Source organism: Protopterus annectens, chromosome 7.part0 (assembly GCF_019279795.1).
Source record: "Protopterus annectens isolate FY-2018-M chromosome 7.part0, PAN1.0, whole genome shotgun sequence".
NCBI lineage: Eukaryota > Metazoa > Chordata > Ceratodontiformes > Protopteridae > Protopterus > Protopterus annectens.
This window is the reverse complement of record NC_056739.1, coordinates 1654189510-1654216328: the sequence shown is the minus strand read 5'-3', so window position 1 is coordinate 1654216328 and position 26819 is coordinate 1654189510. Positions and strand designations below refer to the sequence as shown.

At 37.8% G+C, this 26819-nt stretch overlaps 1 protein-coding gene across 1 annotated transcript in view; it reads left to right on the top strand.

Moving 5' to 3' along the window:
- Positions 1-26819, top strand: part of SEMA3B (semaphorin 3B) — an 898347-nt gene that overhangs the window by 337037 nt on the left and 534491 nt on the right. The window contains exon 3 of the mRNA XM_044078181.1: positions 5596-5753. Coding sequence (XP_043934116.1) covers positions 5596-5753 — 158 coding nt within the window. The remainder of the gene's footprint in view (positions 1-5595; positions 5754-26819) is intronic.

Here is a 26819-nt window from a genome sequence, read left to right as displayed (position 1 = left end):
AGAAGAGCCCATTTTCAGTGGAGGCCCAGGGAGAAAATCTCCACAATAATTGCAAGTTACAGTTCACATCTTACAAAAGGAAGTAGTTCATACTGCTAATTAAACATTTACAGATAGGTTCCATGATATTTGCAATTGGCTTGTCACAATGTTACAAAAATGAAAAGACATAATTCAATACAGAAATTTCAACATTTACATAAAGTAAATATTTTTGTTATAAACTCAGTTGTAGGTTTAACATTTCAAAATATATAGCTACTAGCCATTAGTAGGTTAGGAAAATATTATGCATGGAGACTGTAATAGTATATTTGAGATTAGAGAGTATAGTACAATAGATATTAGAGAGAAAATTATTTTATAGTAGGAGAGCGATTGTTTTGGGTGGGATGAAGTAATAGTAGAGGTAGTTGGATGAGTCAGTGCAAAGTGGAATGGGGGGTTAAGTTGGAGCGTGCCAAGGGCATTCCCATTTAGAAGAAAGATGAGAGAGAGTAGCTGAGATTTGAAATTTGTATGGTTAGGTAGGTTGCATAGGTGTGTGGGGAGAGAGTTCCACTCTTTAGCTAAGGAGTGGGACAGCAGTAGATGGCCAGGAGGTTGTGCAGGTTTGTGGACCTGAAGGAAATTTTGTTTTTTGGATCTGAGTGAGCGGTTGGGAATGTAAGGTTTTAAGGAAGTAGCAAGAGCTGGGCAGTTGGCAGGTTTAAAGATGAGCTAGTGGGCAATGGTGAGTTGTAGGTAACTGAGGTAGTTGGGTAGTTCAAGCCAGTTGAGGGTGAAGAGGGAGTGGCAGTGGTGGGATGAGTTTTTTGAATTGGTTGCAAATTTGGAGATCTTGTGGTGTCAGGATTCAAGTTTGAACCGAAGGCCAAGATGGAGATTTGTGAAAAGAGAGGCACCATACATAAGGGAGGGGAGTAGAAAGGTAGATGCAAGAGTTTGATGGGTAGAGGGGCTTAGGAAGTGGTTGTGCCTGTAGAGGAGACCTAACTTTTGGTGGATTTTCTTGATTATGGATTGGATGTGGGTGTCAGATTTTAGTTCTTTATCAGTAATGATGCCAAGAAGCTTGGTGTTGGGAACAATTTCAAGGAGGGTGCTGTTTTGGCTCTGTGTGGTGAATGTGGATTTGTCAATGGAGTTTTTCCTAGGGGAAAAACATTAGTTTGGTTTTATTTGCATTTAGTGCCAGATGGTTAGACTGCATCCAGGTTTCTGTTTTGGAGAAGGCTAGTTGGGTGTTTGCTAGGAGCTCAGAGGGTGAGAAGGCTGAGCAGATGATAGTTGAGTCATCTGCATATTGGATAATAGATGAGTCTGGGATGGACTGGTGAAAGTTGTTAATGAATAGATTGAAGAGAAGAGGGCCAAGAACAGAACCTTGTGGGACACCTGTGAGCGTGGGAAGGAAGGGGGAGGTCGAGGATTTTCATTGGACAGCTTGTTGCCGGTTGGGCAAGTAGCTGGAAAACCAGGAGATGGTGGTGGGAGAGAGGTGTATGGGGAAGAGTTGGGATATAAGTAGGGTGTGTGAGATGGTGTCAAAGGCCTTTGACAAATCTAGGAGTAGTGTGGATATGAACTAGCCTGAGTCGCTTTCGAGATTTATGGTTTCAAGAAAGGAAAGAAGGGCAGTCATGGTGCTGTAGCCAGGGCAGAAGCTGTGTTGGGTAGGGGAGAGGAGATTGTTTAGTGTTAGGTCTGCCATGAGTTCTGCTTGTATTGTTTTCTCTAGTATTTTAGAAAGAGGGGAAAGGATGGCAAAAAGTCTGAAGTTGGTGATATCAGTATTTTTGCCACCTTTGTGGAGGAGGATGATGTAAGCATGGCACCAGATAGAAGGGATGTATGATTCTTGTATGGATCTATTTATAAGAATAGAGATGGGGTAGGCAATGCTGTCTGCAGATTGTTTGAGGAAGGTGGGTGGAAGTTTGTCGGGTGCATTGCGACAGGGTTTGAGTTTGAGGAGAAGTCTTTTTATAGTGTTTGAGGGGTTGGGCTTGAGGCAGAAGGATGTGGCTCCAGGAATTGCTTACTGCAGGACCCAAGGGATTCAAATCTTCCCATACCTGGATGACCTGATTCAGGCAGAATGTTCCAGGTCCCTGCGATGCCAACTACAAACAGTCATATCAGTCCTGCAAACACTAGGATTCAAAAATCAATTACCCCTAGCACAGTCTAAATCCCTAAAAACAAGTGTTCCTTGGCTGCAGAATACAGTGGATGCCATGAAGGCATTCTTTCCACCTCAAAAGGTGGAAAACTTAAAGCAATACCTGTTCTCTTTCCTCCAAGCCACTATCTTGACAGCCAGGCAATACCTCAGACTTGTGGGTCATATGACATCCACTATTCCAATGTTGCCATTGGCAAGGCTCCACATGAGAAAATTACAATGGTACCTGAGGTCTGTTTGACTCAACAACATCCCTTATCTTCACTGTCTCAAGAAAGAGATTCTGTGGTGGTTGAACCAAGTGACATTCAACCCAGGGCTCCCCTTACAAGTTCCCCTCCCAGTTCAGGAGTTGTTCACAGATGGCTCAGATTTGGGTTTGGGAGCAACCCTGGGCACCCTGAGAGTACACGGTACTTGGTCAGACTTCTTCAGATAGGAGCATATCAATATCAGAGAAATGAGAGCAATTTTACTTGCTCTGAAAGCTTTCCAACATACCCTAAAGCAGGGTCCCCTAAAATTCTTCACAGACAACACTACAGTTATTTATTTATTTATTTATTTATTTATTTATTTATTTAAGTTTGATGACCAGGGAGGTCCAATGGTCCAAGAAGAGCCAATTTTCAGTGGAGGCCCAGGGAGAAAATCTCCACAATAATTGCAAGTTACAGTTCACATCTTACAAAAGGAAGTAGTTCATACTGCTAATTAAACATTTACAGATAGGCTCCATGATATTTGCAATTGGCTTGTCACAATGTTACAAAAATGAAAAGACATAATTCAATACAGAAATTTCAACATTTACATAAAGTGAATATTTTTGTTATAAACTCAGTTGTAGGTTTAACATTTCAAAATATATAGCTACTAGCCATTAGTAGGTTAGGAAAATATTATGCATGGAGACTGTAATAGTATATTTGAGATTAGAGAGTATAGTACAATAGATATTAGAGAGAAAATTATTTTATAGTAGGAGAGCAATTGTTTTGGGTGGGATGAAGTAATAGTAGAGGTAGTTGGATGAGTCAGTGCAAAGTGGAGTGGGGGTTTGTTGAGCGTGCCAAGGGCATTCCCATTTAGAAGAAAGATGAGAGAGAGTAGCTGAGATTTGAAATTTGTATGGTTAGGTAGGTTGCATAGGTGTGTGGGGAGAGAGTTCCACTGTTTAGCTAAGGAGTGGGACAGCAGTAGATGGCCAGGAGGTTGTGCAGGTTTGTGGACCTGAAGGAAATTTTGTTTTTTGGATCTGAGTGAGCGGTTGGGAATGTAAGATTTTAAGAAAGTAGCAAGAGCTGGGCAGTTGGCAGGTTTAAAGATGAGCTAGTGGGCAATGGTGAGTTGTAGGTAACTGAGGTAGTTGGGTAGTTCAAGCCAGTTGAGGGTGAAGAGGGAGTGGCAGTGGTGGGATGAGTTTTTTGAATTGGTTGCAAATTTGGAGATCTTGTGGTGTCAGGATTCAAGTTTGGACCGAAGGCCAAGATGGAGATTTGTGAAAAGAGAGGTACCATACATAAGGGAGGGGAGTAGAAAGATAGATGCAAGAGTTTGATGGGTAGAGGGGCTTAGGAAGTGGTTGTGCCTGTAGAGGAGACCTAACTTTTGGTGGATTTTCTTGATTATGGATTGGATGTGGGTGTCAGATTTTAGTTCTTTATCAGTAATGATGCCAAGAAGCTTGGTGTTGGGAACAATTTTAAGGAGGGTGCTGTTTTGGCTCTGTGTGGTGAATGTGGATTTGTCAATGGAGTTTTTCCTAGGGGAAAAACATTAGTTTGGTTTTATTTGCATTTAGTGCCAGATGGTTAGACTGCATCCAGGTTTCTGTTTTAGAGAAGGCTAGTTGGGTGTTTGCTAGGAGCTCAGAGGGTGAGAAGGCTGAGCAGATGATAGCTGAGTCATCTGCATATTGGATAATAGATGAGTCTGGGATGGACTGGTGAAAGTTGTTAATGAATAGATTGAAGAGAAGAGGGCCAAGAACAGAACCTTGTGGGACACCTGTGAGCGTGGGAAGGAAGGGGGAGGCCGAGGATTATTGACAGCTTGTTGCCGGTTGGGCAAGTAGCTGGAAACCAGGAGATGGTGGTGGAGAGAGGTGTATGGGGAAGAGTTGGGATATAAGTAGGGTGTGTGAGATGGTGTCAAAGGCCTTTGACAAATCTAGAGTAGTGGATATGAACTAGCCTGAGTCGCTTTCGAGATTTATGGTTTCAAGAAAGGAAAGAAGGGCAGTCATGGTGGCTGTAGCCAGGCAGAAGCTGTGTTGGGTAGGGAGAGGAGATTGTTTAGTGTTAGGTCTGCCATGAGTTCTGCTTGTATTGTTTTCTAGTATTTTAGAAAGAGGGGAAAGGATGGCAAAAGTCTGAAGTTGGTGATATCAGTATTTTGCCACCTTTGTGGAGGAGGATGATGTGCTATGGCACCAGATAGAAGGGATGTATGATTCTTGTATGGATCTATTTATAAGAATAGAGATGGGGTAGGCAATGCTGTCTGCAGATTGTTTGAGGAAGGTGGGTGGAAGTTTGTCGGGTGCATTGCGACAGGGTTTGAGTTTGAGGAGAAGTCTTTTTATAGTGTTTGAGGGGTTGGGCTTGAGGCAGAAGGATGTGGAGGAAGGTTGATGATTGAGGTGGTGGTTGGGGCAGGAGGGAGTAGTGGTGGAGGAGGGTATTTGCTGCCCTATAAAATGTTTGTTAATATTTTGAGTGTGTCTATTACTGATCTTCTGATTTCCTGTCTTTGTCTGTCTCTGCTTTGCTTTATGTCTGAAAATGAAAGAGGTCCAAAGACTAGCCTGCTTATTTTGTTATCAAACTAAAAATATCCATGCCTACATAGAATCAATTATGTCTGTAGAAGCAGTGATTGTGTTTCAGAAAGGGGGAAAATAAGCAGAAGTTGTTAAAAATGAATAATAACATTTTTAAGTGCATATTTATGTTGCATAAGAGCTGTAAATAGATTCAGCCATGGCTTATACAAAATAAAAAACATAAATATGAGCCATGGAAGATGAAAAATTAGGGAAATACATATACAGCAAATATGGTGCTCTGTATGAATATCAGTCAAATGTCGTCTGTTAAGAAACTCTAATGAGATTAGACAGGTAACTGTCCTTTTTCTATTGTGTTCATGTATTTCTACAGTGAGTGATTCATGTGCTAAACTAACTGCCTAACAGCATTATCAAGCACCCTCACCTAGACAGAATGAGAGTAACAATGATGCTGTGCTTTATCTCGAGTTTTGATAATGCTGTTAAACTATTTACAGTCGTAATGCCATAAGTTTGTTACGGCATTATGGCATTATTATAATTAAACTACCTTTTTCTAGTTTTTGCAGAACGTATGCCAAGAAATTAATTTCTATTTTGCTTCTTTTTTCAGATTTACTAACATCTAATGGGTTAACAACATACAGAATTGAAAGATCTTGCTGTTACAGTACTCTTTTACTTGATGAAGAAAGAAATCGTTTGTTTGTTGGAGCGAAAAATTTCTTAGCATCTCTTAACTTGGATAATATTAGCAAACATGAACCTGAGGTAAGAAGGTGTTATAAGCAAACTTGCATCTTTTTTGTTAAGCCTTCATACTCATGACAGTATCCATGCTTCCACATAATAATATTTTCTTAATGTGGGCCTACTTATCTGTATAAAATGAATATTAACTTCCATTAAATTTTAAGGTTACAGTTCATGTGCGAGTATTTGAATTGAGGAACAAAGACTGTTTGATTTTCCACTGAGTGCTGATTTGACTGTGCTTTTGTAGTTCTGAGGTATAATTGTACTTGTACCGTTTGCAGTTGTGGGGCTTTTGAATAAATTTAAGTGATGTTACTTAAGGGACACCTGCTGCAGCTGCATGTCATAAATTTATAAGTGCAGCTGTATTGCTGTACTTTCAAAAGTAGTATAAGGAAAAGCAAAAAAAAGAAGATTGGATAAGTACAACTCCATGCTCAATGACGCTAGCCTTTGTGCTACCTTCCATGTTAAGATCTAGTTCTGTTAACCCTTCTCTAGGACAGGAGTGTCAGAACAAGTGAAATAACAACCATTATTAATGTGGCATTTTTCCATAGAAGACCTTTTTATGGAAAAACAGAAAACAATGGATAAGAGCAAGTGCAGTAATTTTTTTTCTTAAAATGCATTGCTTGTCTTATGAAATGTTTTGTCTTAATCTGTTTCCTAGTATCCCCAGTGTTTGATTTGGTTTCTCTGAGTGTTTCATTTACTCACAACACTATTTTTTAATGTCTGCCATACTTTGTGGTGCATGGCATTTTTCAGTGGTGCATGGCAGTTTTGAGTATCTGCTTGTAGAAATGCAGATATTTTTCTTTCCAAGGTTATATGTTTTCTGTTAGAATTGCATATTATCTTCGTTTAGTGTGTTTCATGATTTATAATTCCAAGGGATGAAGAGTATTCCCATGGGACAATACAAATCAGGGTTGATACAAGAGTGTGATTGAAATAATGCAAAAGTCCTGCAAGATATAATGAACAGTGACATTCTGACTGTCCAGATTTGATACAAAGGAAAGAGTTTTTGTGTACCTGGGAAATATCATCCCATGAATGAAGAGAATAGATAGATAGATAGATAGATAGATAGATAGGGAGAACCCCTATCTTTTTATCTCACAACTTACTATTGCCCACAAATTACTGTACCAACCTAATAACACCCCTATACTATCACAACTTTTACTCCCTTATAACAATCTCACCTCTCTTCGCTCCTCTTGTAAACTTATGACGAAACCCATAAAGGCCCACAACGTAGCTGGTGACTCTCTATTCACCAATACGGTAGGCAGAGCATGGAATTTGCTGCCTAAGGACTTAACTCTAATCACACCCTTACCTCTCTTCAAACAACAAATCAAACTGTACTTCCAAAACCACTGGCTTTGTTCTTGTAGTACTCCAGACTAACTTCCCTCTCCTCCCCCTCTCTTTATCTTTAACCCTTCTTTTTGCTTAATAATTAGCATCTACCTTGTTTCTTTTCCCTTGCTGTCCTACTATGCTCTGACTTACTTCTCTCATCTCTCCCACCTCCTCTTGACTGTCTTCTTTCTTTTCCTCTCTCTCTTCCTGACTCCTGTCTCTTCCCTCTTATTTATCTCACATTCTCCTTCTACTTCTCTACCCATCTGAGCTTTACCTTTTATCTATATGGCAGATGCCTTATTTTCAATGTATAACCTTTATGTACTAGGTAAAATGCTTTGAAACTGACCAAATATTATGTATAATTTCAACTGTTTGAGTTCCTTAATGTATGTTGATTTTGTTGACAAGTTGATTTTTATTTTTATTTTTATTGTATGTCTTTATTAACAACATGTCTCTCTTTATTATGTTATGTGTGGAGCTTTTCTCCCCGGGCCTCTACTGAAAATGGTCATATATCCAGCTAGACTAGCCCGGTCAACAAATGTAAAATAAAATAAATAAAATAAAATAAAATAAAATAAATAAAATGAAAAGCAGAGATGACTCATCACAAATGCATTGCTAAAGTGAAAATAAACTTGGATGGTCATTTCAGACAATCTAAAGGTAAGCAAATAATGCCAGAAAGCTGTAAGAACAAGATACAAAGGCATTCCCTGCAAGAAGCATGTTTATCCCCCTGTACAGAAAGTTATTTAAGCTCCATCTTGTACACTCAGGCCAGTACTAGAGTCAATATTTCTTTAAGGACTTTAGTTGGTTTCATTTCAAAGATGAACATTAATAGCAGAACATAGACTCCACCAAAAGCCATATACAGCGATGCAGAGACGTGAGAAGGAAAAGTGACAGAGGCAGGTTATGATAAAACTTCCAAATATCTTAGTATGTTTGCATTATTTTTATAATGTTAGTTCACCGAATAAGAAAGTTTAACTGATATTAAATGTAGTGATGCCAGAGCTCCTGGATACCTATGTAATATGGTAGCAGCAAGTATACTAAATGAAAAGATATTCAAAGAAACTGCAATGATTTCCCTGATGTGTGGATTGGGGTTTGGTATACTGACTGAGGTGTTTGCCTCACAGACTTGAAGCTAAAACCTTTTGTAACTGCATTGTATTTAAATTTTGCAAGTTAAGTCAACAATGATAGTATTTTTGAGGATTTGCTAGAACTGCATTGATTAAATGAGAGCTGTAAGTTTGGAGAAGGACTTACACATGCACTTATTGACATGTTTCTGGGCTGCATACGATCTAAAAGCATGCAAATATACCATTTTCATAGAAGATATAACACTTGTTCAGGTATAAAAGGCAGAACTGCCAGTGGGAGTAGCAGCCAAAGATCCTGTAGAAAGAACTCCAGGAAAATGTAGTTGTGCTGTTCAGACTGTCTACTAATTCTAATAAACATTCAAGTCATAAAACTGGCTATCATTGGTTAAAAATTTAGAAAATGCCATAAAATGGCCATTCTCGATGAATGTGCAACTTGAAAAGTAGTCAGAAGATAGTGAGGAGCAGAATGCCATGATGACTTATAGTATGTGTTTAAATTAGTGGACACTGGAACTGAAAATAAGACATTCAGATTGATGGATAACATACAAACAAATGACTATTTTATTTCACTGTGCTTAGAGCAGTGTAGTATTATTTAAAGAGTTAGAAACATATGTGCAATCACTTTATAAGTGGCAAGGGTGAAATTTAATATGAAGTTAAATACAGAAGGTGTTTAATTAATGAGTTCAAGGAAATAATTCAATGACTTTTCCCAACACATACCACTATATGACTTTACAGTGTTACTAAACACTTGTTTAGCTGAAAGTATTGCAACAGTGTACAATCTAAGGGCAACATTTAGAGAAATGGTTCACAATTCAGAGGGCTAGTGGACAGGGAAGAGTGAACAAAAGCCCAACATACTTTTCAAAACCATACAATGTGTACTATACAGGTAGAAATGGATTACTACCCAGTGATGGTGTTCAAGAATATATACTAATGAGATGTATATTATAACTTTGAGCCAGTGGGCTATTCAAAGAGCAGCACAGCTTGAGCCATATCCAGCTCAGCTCTGTCATTCAGGGATACTCTCTTTTCAGAAATCCTGCATGTCACTAGTAGTATGCCGTTCCAGACTGCAGATTGTCTCACAATTGCACAACATAAAGACTGAAAGTTTACACAGTATCCGTACTGCCATAGGCAATGAAATTTAAGCAGATAACTGTGTTTTAGTGGTCAGTGGTAAGTCTGAATACAGAATGAGATGTGTAAATGAGACTGTTGTTTTAAGTTCATTAGAATGGATGCTGTGATACTTTTAAATTATGACAACAACATACAATAATTTTGTCTTGTAAAGAATTGTTCAGGTATGATGCATTGGCCATGGTGCTGAACATTGCTGCTTCTGTGAAGTAGGCTATTTGAATGAATGTGTCTTCTTTTGACAAAAAACATTTATTCATTCATTCAATCTAAGAATGATTAACATTAAAGATTATGCTTACATGTACTTAGGAGGAAAGAGAGGCATAAGTTTTTTCCACTCTGAGCACAACATACTCAATTTTTGGTATTGCACCAAAAATTTAGAGAACAGCACCCTATGTAAATACCTTCATTCAGTTTGGATTACTTTATGAGGCAAAGATGGATGATCATTACCATGATTCATTTTGGTACAGCCCTTAAAGAAGACATGGCAACCAATGCTGGACTCTGCTTTCATTCCTTATAGTTTCATTCCCCATACTGGGTGTGTCGGTCAGTGGCTACTGGTGTGCATGCTTCAAAAACCCTAGGTAGTTCACCAGGACAGCATGATGTACCCAGTAATTACAGAGACAGTGCACATTGCACTGAATAAGTTAATGTTATTCAATCTTTCACTGCACTGTGGGGGACATAGGTAGGATTTTATATGCCTTCTGAATCCTATCCTAAGAGTTCAGGAACTTATGAAGGTAAAATACAAGAACTAAATATGTATATTTGTGATGGGAAAAAAAACAACATTACCTTGTAGATTGTGACTGAGAGCTTGTGTTGAATTTTTTTCTTCTCTCTTTTAAAGAAGTTGCATGTAGTAGCTAATAATGGCAATTGGCTTGCCACAGAAGAAAAGTTGTCACTGTTATTGTCTTATTGGTAGAAGATCAGCAAATATTAAAAAGACATGAAAATTAAAGACATAAAGCCAATAACTAAACTAAAACAAATTGTAGCCTATAATTCAGAGAGACCAGGGCAGTACCTTATACTTTCATACTTTAAATGAAAACTTAGGTAAATGAACTGGAGAATGCATTTTTCACTCAGTCACCAACTTTCCACACAGAGTAGAGCCTCTGGTCACTATATTTGAGCCAGATACTGATGAAGCACTGGCACAAGGGCCAGCCCCCCAACTTTTTGTGGAGTAGTTTGTCTTTGTACAATAGCCTCTGGTTACTATATTCGACCCATATACTGCTGAAGCTCTGCCACAAGGACCAATTCCCAGACCTATTCACTGATAATTTTGTCTTTGTACAAACAAACTCTGACTTCCTCCTGTCTTTCCTACATTCTTAATCTCTAGCCTTTTAATCCCCCCCATTCCTTACATTCCAGAGAAGATACAAGGACAATCTCTCTTCCTTCATAGAAAGTATTTCTTTCCTACCTACCCTCTATCAGACTACACCACCACTAAATATGCTTCTATCCTGTACTTCTTTTTTCTTCCTTGATCACTGCTTCCCTAATACCTACCAATTATTAATCCTGCTACTACTCAGCTTTTCCTCTATTCTTCTCCTACTAATAGGCCAACGTTCTTCCTACCGTGACTCTATAATAGTGGTCAACATATCTCCAACTCTGTCCCAGCCACCTATTCATACTTTCTCCGTACACTCTCCACACATCACATCAAACCTATTTAATGATGCCCATCACCTTTACTCCAAATGTAGACTAACCCCATTTTAACTCAAACCAAAACAAATTTAGGTGGAAAAATAATCTCCAAAAAACAAGGATCATCAATTCCTCAACAAGCTAAAATCCTTCTAGGAGGAGATATTCATCAAGACAATGATCTTCCACACACCACTTTAACCCTGCAATGGTTAACCCCCAACCCCAGTAATCTAACTTTTGCTGCAATAAATGTTAGAAGTATAAGAAATAAAATTGCTGAACTACATGCCTGGATTATTTTATATTCTCGCAGTAACTAAAAATTGGCTTACACCCTGCATAAATGATTTCAAAATTACACTTCCTAGCTGTAATATCATCAGTAATGATCATATAAAGAGAAAAGGTGGTGGTATTGCTTTAATATTTCCCAACAACTACCACATTTCCCATTACAAAAAGCAGTACCAAAACCCAGTTCAGCAGTGCTTCTTATTATTTTCTTGAAGTTAAGCAACTAGAAACAAATATGTATTTCTGTCCTTTATATCCCTCCTGGTGACAGTAGAGCTGTTCTGGGAGATATCCTACATTTGATATCCATAACAATTCCACAAGAAAGAATATTACTAGCTGATGTGAATGTCAATTTGTTAAGACAGACATTTTGACTCCTCTGTATCTAATATGAACCTATGTGGTTTCACACGACTACTTAATAGCCCCACACATTATAGCAAAACATCAAATTCCCTATTAGACTGGATCCTAGTATTGGACCCTAGCAAATGTACCCCCTCAGGTACAATGTCTGACTGTCTCAGTGATTACCTCCCAATCTAGGCAACCATACATCTCACACATCCACTTAAACAGCATGTTTATGAAACAACATGCAACCTTTCCACATTTAACCCAGAAATGTTCATTACTAACCTATCATCTATTAATTGGAATTTCCTAAAAATCCTTCCCTTTGATGACGCTGTAAATAAATCCAATACAACTTTCTTCGTTTCTTTCTTATTTCTAAACAGCCTTGCGCTTCCTATAAGGAAGAGACTAAAAACAAACAATGCAACTTGTCTATCCAAAAAGAGTAGAATGCTAATGCAGGATAGAGAAAAAGCATGGAAAGAATGTCAAAAATATAAAAAAGCACAATTTGTTGAAAACTTCACAATGCTTTGCAGCTCTATGAAAAAGTGAATTAATGAAGACAAAAAAGCTATATTATAATAACTTTCAGGATAATAGTAAGCACAACCCTAAAAAATTCTGAACAGCCATTTAAAAACCCACATCCTGGCCATAAATTCAACCCTAATCCCTCTCCTAACATCACTTGAAACAGCAACACAATTCAACTCTTATTTCAGAGATAGCATAGTATCTGTAACCAAGGATTCCCTAACATCTAATTCTAACACTGCCCAGCAGCCTTGTATCATCACATTCACTTTCATCTTCAAAGCTCTGCCCCTATCCTATATAAAACTACTCTTAAACAAGCTCAGATCACACTCTACTTCTGCTTATGACCTTCTAAGTGAATACCTTGAAAGAGCAGCCGATAGCATTGCCTACCCTGTCTCAACCCTTATAAATAGGTCAGTCCAAGAATCCCATGTTCCCTTTCTCTGGAAAAAAAGTCAAACTTTATCCATCTGCATAAAGGAGGAAATTCAATAGACATTACTAACTTTAGACCTGTAGCAATCATCCCCCTTCTCGAAAATACTTGAAACATCCATTCAAAATAATTGCCAAACTATCTCCTGCAGGAAGAATTCCTGTCTCCCGCTCAGTATGGCTTCTGTCATTCTCATAGTACTAACACTGCACTTCTAACATGTATAGATACTGCCAATAAAGCTAGATATAACAGAAAACTAGTCTCCTCTTTATTTCTAGACTTGTCTAAAGTCTTTGACACAGTTTGTCACAGCAAACTTCTACTTTGAATGTTCTCATTAGATCTCTCTCAGCCCACCCTTCCATGGTTCAAAAGCTACCCTGTCCAATAGGTATCAATAAGTAAAATGACACTCCACCCTCTCTCCATAACTCCCAGTCATCATTGGTGTACTACAAAGCTCTACCCTTGGTCCCCTCCTCTTTAACTTTCTCACCAACATCCTCCACACATCCACACAATAGGTTTCACTAATATAGTATCCAGATGACTCCACACTCAATTGCACATCTGACAACATGGCACACCTAAAAAAAATACTCAGGCATCATTAACAACAACTGAAACATAGTTTTTTTTAATTTACAACTCTTGTTTAACCCTAAAAAAAAAAAAAAAAAAATACTACTCCCCTCCACCCCAAATCTCTCTCCCATGAAAAAACTAAATTCCTCTTTTTATAATACAATCATTGACGTCACTTCTCATACTAAATTAAGGATGACAGTGGATGATAATCTTAAATTTAACCTACATATACAAACATCGCATAAGAAAAACTCATCAAAAAGTAGGGATGTTTTATAAAGCCAAAAACATTCTCACCAACACAACTAAAGCTACACTTGCCACTACTTATCTCTTCCCCACATTTATTTATGGTGTGCCCATCCTTATTAACCTTCAGGCATCACAAAAATCAAAATTTGAGCAATGCTATAACAAAGTTGCTAAATTTGCAGCACATACCCTTTTCAGAACCCACTACAGTATAGCACTAAAAAGTCTAAATTGGTTTGATCTACTCTATCCTCTAGCTTGTTATCACCTATAAAATTATCCAGAATCATTCTGCTTGTCCAGCACTAAGTAATACTCTACACAACTATGTTCCTAGTCAGTCATTATGACCAAAACTCCTGTCTGCCCTCAAACCTATCAAATCTGGTGGGCATTGTCTGTACTCATACCATGTTACTAAGGCCTGGAATTCCTTATGTCTGTCCATCAGGACAATACCCTCCCTTCCATCCTTCAAAACCATTCTGAAAGACTTCATGAACAAAAGCTGGCTCTGTTCTTGCTCAACACCAGGATAAAGTGTATCCCTAAATGTGGACAAATACCGATTCTATCTCCTTACTCTCCCTTCTTCACTGACCTCCTTACTTCAGTCAGTTTCTCTTACCTGTCTTTTCTCTAAATATATCATAACTGTACTTTTCTCTCACTTCATATTACAGTTCCTGTTTGTGTTACACTAGCTTACCTTTAATTTCTCTATAAATGGGATAAAATTTCTCTAACTGTTAAATTATTATCATATAACTTGTATCTACTCAACCAATGTTTTGATATTATGTCTAAGTTGGTATAATTATTTAAACTGTATTTGTTTTTTGTATTATTTTTAATGACTGTATAGTTATTATTCTTAAAATGTTTTATAATACTTTGGAGCTTTTCTCCCTGGGCCTCCACTGAAAATGGATTCCTTCCTAGTATTGCTTTCTAGGTAACCAAATGTGAATAATAAATAAAGTAAATAATTGCTGGGATGCAGTGTGTGGTAAATAACAATGAAAGATGTATACTCCTATTGACAGTAGTGAAGAAAACTAAATCAGAAATATTCATGTGTTCCTGTTGCATTTTTGAATTCTAACAGTGTAAGTCCTGAAACTCCTGAGAAACTGAGTGCAATCGGGGGACATAATATACAATATTTGAAATTACTGCATCTTGGACAATTCCTCCTTTCCTAAAACGCAGTAAATACAGTGATCTCTGCATTAAGCTGGGAAAGCAGGGAGTGTAGGAGGCTTGAATATACCTTTTTTAATGTGTAGCAGTGAGTTTCATACTTTGCTGTTTTACCGGAAGGGTCATACTTAATTTTTAGAGTTTCAAGTCTCTCTCACTGTTTAGTCTTGATCATCTGACAAGGTGCCAGTTTTTGTATATGTGGAGGTTTCAAAGCTGCCTGTTATATGTCTAGTATAAAGACTGTACAGTGTGCTAAATGTAGATTTAAAGAGACTTTTGTCCCTTAAAGTGGGCAGTGTTCAAAAATTACATGTTGCTTAGAACATACAATTTTAGACACTTACTGCATCCAGTTTTAGTTTCAATTAATTTCTGTAAGTCTGCACTTTTGCATATTGCTTTTATGTGGAGTGTTTTGTGGTTATGGTGTGTGTGTGTGTGTGTGTGTGTGTGTGTGTGTGTGTGTGTGTGTGTGTGTGTGTGTGTGTGTGCATGTGTGTGCATGCGCATATGTGTGTGTGTGTGTGTGTGTGTGTGTGTGTGTGTGTGTGTGTGTGTGTGTGTGTGTGTGTGTGTGTGTGTGTGTGTGTGTGTGTGTGTGTGTGTGTGTGTGTGTGTGTGTGTGTCTTTGCAGAATTTATACTTAAACGTGCTTAAATGTATGCTTTTCACTTCTGAGTTCAGTGTTTTGTGGTAACAAACCTTAGGTGTGATGCTTACAAATTGTTTTCCCTTACCCTTTCCCCACAGTAGTACTACAGTGGAATTAGTATGTTTTGGTAATGGATATGGGGAGTGTAGGAGGCTTTCCCACTGCAAAATCCCCATCTGTTTTTTTGTGGAATTTTCTCTGGAAGTAGCTTTGGTCCCCTGTGGAAGTGATTGTGTTTTATGTATGTTCTGAGAAAAGACAAAAATCCAGAAACATACAAGCAGTGATGAATGTGAACAATTTCTAAAATATTCCTGACAACTAATAGGTATGTATGATTGATGCAGTATAATGCACTGGACCAAGTTCTCCAGGGTATTTATAATATATGTTGATTCTAAGGTGTTATCCTATTGATAAAGCAGAATGCTGGAAAACAATGAGAAAGCATACATAAATTGCATATAGTAGGAAGTTGCCTGAAATAAATGTACTGTACAAGTCAGATAAGCTAGACTATTTGCATATGTTTTACAGACGTTTTATAAGGTTTTACTTCTTCTGAGATATTGATTCAGAACAGCTGTAAATGGATATGGAAAGAAGTCTCTGAACATGCATTCATAGACCTTAAAGGTCTAATTACTACAGTTAAGGAGCTTACCCTGTTTTATCCATGTTTATCCATCTTTGCCTTTTAGGTTTGTACTCCCTCTTATAGACTTAGTGCTGCTCTGTTTGGGTACTCTGTGAGGAAAAAGGGAGATACATAAAATTTTCTTCAAGGCTAATGACTTAAACTGAATGTTAATAACCCCAGCAGACAGAAAAGCCCTTAGCCTGGTATGTAGAAAACAGAAATTTAGCCAGTATACATACTGAAGGTCTGTGCTTGTTGTGGATCCCCCCCAGGTATTTTCCTGGTCGTGCTACCTTTTGTGAACGGTTTGCATGCCATCCCTGTGAGTGTGTGTGTGTGTGTGTGTGTGTGTGTGTGTGTGTGTGTGTGTGTGTGTGTGTGTGTGTGTGTGTGTGTGTGGTTACAGGCATGTATGTGTTTCTGGGAGTCCATTTCCTCACATGTCTGGCCATCATATTCTTATCTTTAAAATATACCACATATTCCAGCTGCTGTGGCTCAGGTTTTCCAATTAATACTAAATGTGTTTGCTACACCATCTGCCAACATGATTTCATTATGGTAGCTTTGCTCCAGTTTATTACAAATGGATAACTTGAGTAATGACACCACTGGCCTGATTAGCCAATTGCATTGCTTTATTTCATTCCAGCCATACAACACCACATTTGTCAGGCATTTTCAGTCTGTTTCCATTTAATTTTCTGAGTGTATTTCTTCACCTATTACTTCTAAAGAGGCATTATCCCTTATTTATTTATTTATTTATTTGTTTATTTATTTATGTATTTATTTTGCAAAGACAAGCATTAAGAAGAAGATTCATACAGGTGATACTTCATAGGTAGGCACTGACTGAAGTTTCTGGAATGGCAATACAGGTAACTTGCTACAAAGTAAAAATCATTTTTAACTGTATGAATTCACCCCTCTTCTTCCTAGTGATAAATCATTTAATTTTAATATTAGTCTCCTGTTTCTTGAAGAGATTCTATGCAAGGTAAATTGTCTTACATTTTGTCTTCTAGCCTATATGACTGAGCTGACTGCAGGAAAAGAAGACAGCTGGAGCAGGAGACAAAATTAATTGTCAAGCTCAGAAAAGGAATTTATCAGTTGACAGTTAGCAAACTTTATGTTAGGTGGCATATTTATGCTGTCTTTTGAGCCCACGTGTCAATGTTATAGAAATGTCTGCATATGTAGCTACTAGCAAATGTTTCATTTGAACATCATTTCCTACACAACCACAAGATTCATTTAGTTCAAGGCAGACATTTCCAGTCAGTTTATAAAAATACCATTCTAATGCTTAACCTTATAGGAGAGAATTACTTTGGGCTTTTTCATTCCTCACGTTTTAATTAGGCAATTACCAGTCGTATTGTACCAACTGAACTTCTGAAGCTTTGGGCAGTGTCTGGGAGACAACCAGCAGATATTTATGGCTTGCTGACCCACCTCCACCCACCAATCATACTAATAACTAGTATAACCATCCTCTGGGGTTGTATCAGTTGTGTGAAAATGAGGAGCCAAGTGAGTCCTAAAATCTACACAGTCACCAGGAAGTGTACAGTCAGCAAAACAAAGATTCTGGTTTATCACTTAGCATACTTTAAATGTCCTGCCTTAGAGAAGTATTAATTATATTATTAGATGCTGTTTATATAATGGGTTCCTGACAAGTTGGATTACTGAATACTTGCTATTCTTTCTGATACACGGATGTATATTCTACAGCTCCTGAAAGATATGTGGGCTTGTGCATGTGGAATATAAACAGAATAAAGGGTTAAGGATTCTAGTATGCACATGGTGCAAAGCCATATGTTCAAGGACACTTTAAACAGTTATTTGTAAATCTGCATTACAGTAATTGTTCATATGGGGCTTTTTGTTAAATATGGCCTATTTATGTCTGTGTTGTACCTGAATACACTAATTCTGCTGTTTGGTTTATCTAGTATTAAAGTCACTTGTTTATTCCAGTACTATTATGCTGTGAAGTTTATAGAGTAAAACTTTATAAAAAGTCTGAAATAACTGTAAAGAGTAGAACTTAGAATAACCTTTACTGCAGTAATTCTCAGAATTTCGGCTCACAAAGGGCTGCAGGTATTGAACTCTGAAGCCATAAATTAAAAGTAATTTTGTCATCCTGTATACTGTCTGTAGCCATGTCTAGGCTGATGTCTTTATGGATGGGCAGCTGCTGTGCACAAAAGTTGTTGTAGGGTATCCAAGTTTAACTTCTCTTTCATGAAATTATACATCACTCCACACATCAATGATTTATGCCATCTTTGGTTTAAGAGCATTTTTTCTGATTCTCTAGTGTGACATTAGACAAAATTTCATATTTGTGCCTTTTTTAATTTAAGATTTTCAACAAAGCCTACATTCAGAATTTTGTAACAGGCCCTGAATATACTGATAAACTACCCATTAGAGCCATTAAAATATTATGTGTGTTGAATCCCTTTACATATGACAAGAACTAGACCTGCGGATTAGTTAAGTTAGAAAGCTGTTATCAAACATGTCCTGCCTTGAATCTGATTGAGAATCAGAGGAGGTGGTGGCAGTCAAAAACAAGGGGCATAGCCTTACCTTAGTGAGAAGTAATAACAAGCTGATCTCATAGTCATTGTCATGTGACTATGATGCAATGATCCAGGAGAACTTCATCCACTGGTATCACTAATAAGAGACATGCTGTTCTGAGGACTCAGCCATTCCTTGAGGGGATTCCTATTAAATGACCGAAGATGCATTCTTTCGAATGCATCTTGGTCGAACTTGAAAAGACGAAAAGGCAAAACGACAAAGTGGTATATAAGCAAATTCTTTCCCTGGAAAAGAAATTGCTTGACCGCGTCCATTACTTTGCAGTTTTCATCACTGTAGTGCGATCTCGGAGTTGGTATATTTAAATAGGGGAGTACAGAAAAAAAAGAGGTCATTGTTCCCCTCTACTCATCACTCTTTAGACCCATTATAGAGTACAATGCCCCTTTTGGTATGTACCTCACAAGACATCTACAACAACTGGAAAGGCCACAGAAATTCCTCACAAAGAGGATTACCAGCCTCAAACAGATGCCCTACGCAGACTGTCTCAAAAAACTCCAGCTTTACTCCGTCGCATATCGCCTACTCAGAGGTGATCTCTGCCTAACATACAAAGCTATGTCAAACCCAGAGCTGTTGGACATGCTCCACTTAAAGAAATCCCAGTCCCTTCAAGCTACACACTCTAGGGACCTAAACCTTGTTACCACAATAAACAGAACATGCCGGAGGGATAGATTCCTGTCCCAGAGACTTCCCATACTTGAGAATAAACTACCTATCTATATCAAACAAAGCTCCTCATTAGCACTCTTCAAAAAAAATCTTGATGATTGGATGGGAAATAGGAAATTCACCCCGGGGATCACCTCTGTGGCTCTGCTCGACAGTGGCACAGGAAAATAATTTTCTTGGATGGCAAAAGCCAGGGTACCTTTCTGGCTGGGCTTGTATATGCCCCAGAGCCGATAGCCTAGTACCTACCTATGAACCTATGAAGCCCCCCACATTATATTATGTTTTAAGTGTTTTTTTTTTTTTTTTTGGAACAGCGATTTTTTTTTCCTAAGCTTTTGAGTTTGTAAGCTTTCACTTACATGGGGTCAATAAATCATCATTCGCTTTTCTAAGCGTTCGATGATTTAATATAGACCCCTCTGAGGATATCAAATTTAAAATAATGAATTCTTTCCTAAACCGGGTCACCCCATTTTTGTGCCCAACAGAATGTTAATGAGCTGGAAGTAAAGTATATGACCTCAGCCAGGTCGAGGAGTTATTTCAATCCCCTATTTCTGCCTTTTTCCTGTGGCGCAACAGTCTGGACAAAGAAAGGCATTTCAGAAAAGGGAAGTTTTTTTAAAAATGTACAGGATTAACACTGCCCACAAATCTTTTCTCTACTTCTGCAGGGCTCCAGGAAGTGACTGATTAAGAAACTCAGGCCTTGCAATCTCCTTACACCCAACTCACACTGGCTGGAGGAAGGTTCTTCTTATTTGCAGGTAGTGAGTGCATTCCTTGTTGATTAACTGGATTAGGGACATGTGCTCCAAGGCTCATTCCACAGAATTTCTAATCTGGTATGCAGCCACTACCTAGATCCCTATTAAGGTAACACCACCTCGGCTGAAACTAACAAAATCCAGTTCGTAAGAATGGGACCATTCAAAGGGTTTGTGTGAATGAAACAGAGAAAGGCTTTTTTTCCAGTCTTCATTGCCCCAATAACTGAAAGATTATCCGGGCTTCTACTGACCTGCTAACTAAGGGTTGTCTTTAGACATCCTTCAAACTATTTTTCCATAATTTTGAAAGGAGTCTGGAAAGTTGCTTTGGCCATAGAAGGATGCCTATTGGTGTATCCTTATCCACAAGAGCCACAGAAAACTCCTAACATTATAGCTCCTTTGTTTTGCAGGCCTACATAGACTCATACAGTGGTAATCTCTGCTACCTTCTTTTAAAAGTGCTTTTGTCCAGGTATCTGGGAGCCTGTGACATGAAGCACAATAAACATGTCACAAAATATTACAGGCTGGATTTTCTTTTTTTTTTTCGATAATCATTTTTATTGTTTCTCAAAACCATAGTACAGTCGATACACTATTTACATTATATACAAAATTGCTTCCAATGGTTAGCTCCACAGAATATATCAACATCATATATTAACAATAGATACAGCAGTAATCAGGAAAAAAAGGGAAGAAAACAAAAAAAAAAAAAAAAAGAAAATTCGTGACAAACCAAAGCCAACAATCTGTAATATTTCTACGTCCTCTATCTAATCTAAGATTGATTTTGTTCTCCTATTATATGTCCTGAGAGAAAGTGGATAGGAACCTCTAGGCCAACACAATGTTGAAAATTTGCTCCCATATTTTTATACTGTTTATACTTTTCTTGTTGTTACTAATTAGTAACTTATGCGCTAAAATATGCCTTATCGCTATCAATCTGAAATTTTCCCACGATGTCTGGGCTGGGTTCAACCAATTTGTGGCTATGTATAATTTCATTAGTAAACAGATATTCATAATTACAACCTTCCTTGATTTATCCAAATTCTCCGGTGGATGTGGAGAATCATAAACTCCCAAGAGAGTGTTGAATTTTGGTACCCCATTTTTGTAACTGCAATTTTAATGAGTTCCACAATTTATAAATGCACTTACAACTCCAGAACATGTGTAGCAGGTCCGGGCTGTCTGATCTAAACACTGTGGACATTTGGGTGAGTTCTTCAATCAAATTTATGAAGAGTGAGACAAGTATAATACGCTGCTATTAAATATCATCAGTTGAGTAAAGACCAGTTTTTGCAGGGATACTGACTTCAATGTTAAGCTAAACGCCCAATATCTTACTGTCCTCAATCGATCCCAATTTCTCTTTCCAGTATTTCGGCTAAAAGAATATAATTATTGTATTTCCTCTCTTTATCACTTTATACGCTGAGGTTATGTGTTTTCTGTCTTGTAGCAGGGCTTCCCACAAATTAAGTAGAAATAACCAAGTCCTCTTTTAATTTCAAATTATTAAAATAATTTATTGCCAGATCTTTCAGCTGCCTCTATTATAATTAAATAGGAAATGGGAAGATTCATCTCTTTAGGATATCATGTACTGCTACTCCTAAGTAAGGGTACAAATCAAGCACAGTTAAACCTTAATAAGGGGAATTTCTTTAAATCTATCAGTTGAGCACCAATAGTCATGTTTGATTCGCATGAAATGGTTGAAAACCATCATATAATTTATTAAGTTTAGAGAGGCAAACAAAGTTTGAATTGCCTTTACATAATTCTTAATGTGCTCCATTAAATCATATTTGCTCAGTGTTCGATTATTTAAAAATGGCACCGCTTTTAACGTTAATTCCCACTCCGCTTATGTGTTTAAGTTGAAGCACCCATTTAGGTATCCATTTTCTACTTTTACTATCCAAGTAAGCCACCCTTAAAATCCTATTAGCCTGAATCACTAAATAGTACATTTCAAAATCCGGTAAATCCAACCCCCTATTTTTGGAGCCATCAATTTCTCATATGCTATTCTCGCCTTCCTGGGTTCCCAAAGAAATCTCCCCAATCCTATCTGAAACTGCTTAAAAATGCTTTGTGATATTGAGTTGTGCGGCTCTAAACATATATAGCATTCTGGGAAGAATATCTGCTTTTTATAATCGCTGCTCTTGCCATCATCGGTAACTTCAATTTGCTCCATCTTTTAGATCCAATGTTATTTGGATCTCCATTGACTTAATATTATTCATAAAAATCTCTGTTTTCCATTGAGAATGCCACCCCCAGATATTTTATCTTTTCTTCTGTCATTACTTGCCCTACCAATGGTAGCATTGAAAAAGGAGTGGGTGGCTTTAAAGGGAATATTTTGGTTTTTTTGAAATTTAGCTTATAATTAGAAATTCTCTCAAAGTTTTGTATTGCTGTTAGTATTTTTTCAGTATCAGAAACCGATGTGGTACAGTATATATTCAAATCATCTGCAAAGGCAGCCATTCTAACCTTTACCCCCAAAAGTACTGGAGAGTTATAAAAGACATTTTGCTTAATGTGTAGAAATAAGGGCTCCAGATACAGATTAAATAAAATGGGAGATAATGGACATCCCTGACGAGTACCATTTTTGATTTGTATCCTTTTAGAGCATTCGTGATTTATAGATAAATTTGTATATGCATTATTGTATAATTTCATTAACGTTGAAATAAACTCCTGAGGTATATTAAAATATGATAATATATCAAATAGATATACCAGATTAACTCTGTCGAATGCTTTCTGAGCATCAACTATTAGGGCATATATCTTCATATTTTTATATTTCGCATACCTAAATTAGTGTATGAAGGGTTAATGTATTGTCCGTGGTCTGCCTCCCATCTATAAACCCCGCCTGTTCCTCCGATATTATTAAATTTATTACTTTTTTCAGTCTACTAGCCATAATGGATGTCATGATTTTCATGTCAATATTCAGAAGTGATATGGGCCTGTAGTTATCTGGATTTTTGGAATCGCTATTCTCCTTCAATATCAGGATTGTCCTTGAGGCATTAAAATGAGGATCATTACTTCCATTCAGAGTGATATAATTAAAAGTCTGTGAAAGTACACTGCTCAGAATCTCACGAAAAGATTTGTAAAATTCCAAGGTCAGACCATCAGGCCCTGGGGCTTTATGGGGCTTTAGCTTCTTAATTGACTCTAAAACCTCCTCAGCTGTAATCGGTTTAATTAACTCTCTATGGTAGTCCTTGTCACTACTGGGAAAAATAGTTTTCTGTAGGAAGTCTTTCCTCTCTTTTTCTTGCAAATGTGTTTGCTGCTCCCCATAAATCTGATTAAAGATTTGTTCAAAAGTCTTCATGATATCTGCCTTATCAGTATATATAGTATTGTTATGATTTATTACAGGCTGGATTTTCATCACACACCTCTCAACTGTCCAGAATTTTGCAGAATGTCCAGATTTTTGCCTCATATTTTTTGGTCTGTTTTTCATACAATTTGTAGTTTTCTTGCAAATCTGTGAGGAATGAAATTTGAAAATTATGGCAGACAGTTGAGTTTCAGACTTCATATCCTTCAGAAAAATCCATGCTAATGCAAAATCTATTATTCTATCAACATTGTCAAAGGGAACTTGAAAAGACGAAAAGGCAAAACGACGAAGTGGTATATAAGCAAATTCTTTCCCTGGAAAAGAAATTGCTTGACCGCGTCCATTACTTTGCAGTTTTCATCACTGTAGTGCAATCTTGGAGTTGGTATATTTAAATAGGGGAGTACAGAAAAAAAAGAGGTCATTGTTCCCCTCTACTCATCACTTATTAGACCCATTATAGAGTACAATGCCCCTTTTGGTATGTACCTCACAAGACATCTACAACAACTGGAAAGGCCACAGAAATTCCTCACAAAGAGGATTACCGGCCTCAAACAGATGCCCTACGCAGACTGTCTCAAAAAACTCCAGCTTTACTCCGTCGCATATCGCCTGCTCAGAGGTGATCTCTGCCTAACATACAAAGCTATGTCAAACCTAGAGCTGTTGGACATGCTCCACTTAAAGAAATCCCAGTCCCTTCAAGCTACACACTCTAGGGACCTAAACCTTGTCACCACATTAAACAGAACATGCCGGAGGGATAGATTCCTGTCCCAGAGACTTCCCATACTTGAGAATAAACTTACCTATCTATATCAAACAAAGCTCCTCATTAGCACTCTTCAAAAAAAAATCTTGATGATTGGATGGGAAATAGGAAATTCACCCCGGGGATCACCTCTGTGGCTCTGCTCGACAGTGGCATAGGAAAATAATTTTCTTGGATGGCAAAAGCCAGGGTACCTTTCTGGCTGGGCTTGTACATGCCCCAGAGCTGATAGCCTAGTACCTACCTATGAACCTATGAAGCCCCCCACTTTATATTATGTTTTAAGTGTTTTTTTTTTTTTTTTTTGGAACAGCGATTTTTTTTCCTAAGCTTTTGAGTTTGTAAGCTTTCGCTTACATGGGGTCAATAAATCATCATTCGCTTTTCTAAGCATTCGATGATTTAATATAGACCCCTCTGAGGATATCAAATTTAAAATAATGAATTCTTTCCTTAACCAGGTCACCCCGTTTGAGTGCCCAACAGAATGTTAATGAGCTGGAAGTAAAGTATATGACCTCAGCCAGGTCGAGGAGTTATTTCAGTCCCTTATTTCTGCCTTTTTCCTGTGGTGCAACAGTCTGGACAAAGAAAGGCATTTCAGAAAAGGGAAGTTTTTTTAAATATGTACAGGATTAACACTGCCCACAAATCTTTTCTCTACTTCTGCAGGGCTCCAGGAAGTGACTGATTAAGAAACTCAGGCCTTGCCATCTCCTTACACCCAACTCACACTGGCTGGAGGAAGGTTCTTCTTATTTGGAGGTAGTGAGTGCATTCCTTGTTGATTAACTGGATTAGGGACGTGTGCTCCAAGGCTCATTCCACAGAATTTCTAATCTGGTATGCAGCCACTACCTAGATCCCTATTAAGGTAACACCACCTCGGCTGAAACTAACAAAACCCAGTTCGTAAGAATGGGATCATTCAAAGGGTTTGTGTGAATGAAACAGAGAAAGGCTGTTTTTCCAGTCTTCATTGCCCCAATAACTGAAACATTATCTGGGCTTCTACTGACCTGCTAACTAAGGGTTGTCTTTAGACATCCTTCAAACTATTTTTCCATAACTTTGAAAGGAGTCTGGAAAGTTGCTTTGGCCATAGAAGGATGCCTATTGGTGTATCCTTATCCACAAGAGCCACAGAAAACTCCTAACGTTATAGCTCCTTTGTTTTGCAGGCCTACATAGACTCATACAGTGGGAATCTCTGCTACCTTCTTTTAAAAGTGCTTTTGTCCAGATATCTGGGTGCCTGTGACATGAAGCACAATAAACATGTCACAAAATATTACAGGCTGGATTTTCATCACACACCTCTCAACTGTCCAGAATTTTGCAGAACGTCCAGATTTTTGCCTCATATTTTTTGGTCTGTTTTCCATACAATTTGTAGTTTTCTTGCAAATCTGTGAGGAATGAAATTTGAAAATAATGGCAGACAGTTGAGTTTCAGACTTTATATCCTTCAGAAAAATCCATGCTAATGCAAAATCTATTATTCTATCAACTTTCTAAGTTTGTAACATCAGTACCTAAAATTGTCCCTATTTTAGGCATTTGACTCACATCATTTGTGGCTTTGTCCAAATTTCTTGCTCTAAGAGTTTGATAGGTATGATTTCAGAGCTAGGACATTACCACATTTATCCTAGAGCATTTATTACAGAGCTCCTCCCACCATGACTGATTTACTGGTTTGAGCTGCACCCTGTTATTATTTTTGTTGTTATTACTGAAACAGGGACCACACTCAAAGATGAGAATACTGTTGAGTAATGTTATCTGCTGCAGTATATATATATATATATATATATATATATATATATATATATATATATATATATACCGATACACATACACTTATACCCTTCATCATGTTGATGATCCATGGTGATTGCATATTTTGTGTATCTAAAAACAGGGAATACTGCAGGATTCTTCACAGAGTCATTTCTTCCACACTCCTACAGTACAAAATACTGGGCTATCCAATATGAACAATGCATTTCACAACTGGATTGGTGAAAGATTAGGGCTAGGAATGTAAACATCAGTAATGCATGCTCCCTAGGTGCCTTGCCTACTTTTTCTTGTTGGAGTAGGATCAGTATACTGTCTAAGCTAGTGTGCAATCTTATTCAGAGTGGTAGAGGGGAACACAGTGAGGGTGGCCTGAAATACCAACATTAGAATCAAAGGGTGCAGCTGCATGTTGACCCTATTAGTGCCAGGTTGGTGAGCACTCATCCCTTAGTGGAGTACAGGACAAGCTGCTTCCTGGGTGACAACAGAGATGCAGCACGGTCATCAACATATGACCTCTGAGCAGTACCCTTGCTTCGGTCAGATACTGGAGGTGTACTCATATACTGCAACACTCAAGGATTAAGAGGGGTAATGGTACTAGCGTGTTATAGTACCTGCTATGTATGTGGTGTTAAGTTTGTTATGACCATACATGGAACTAGA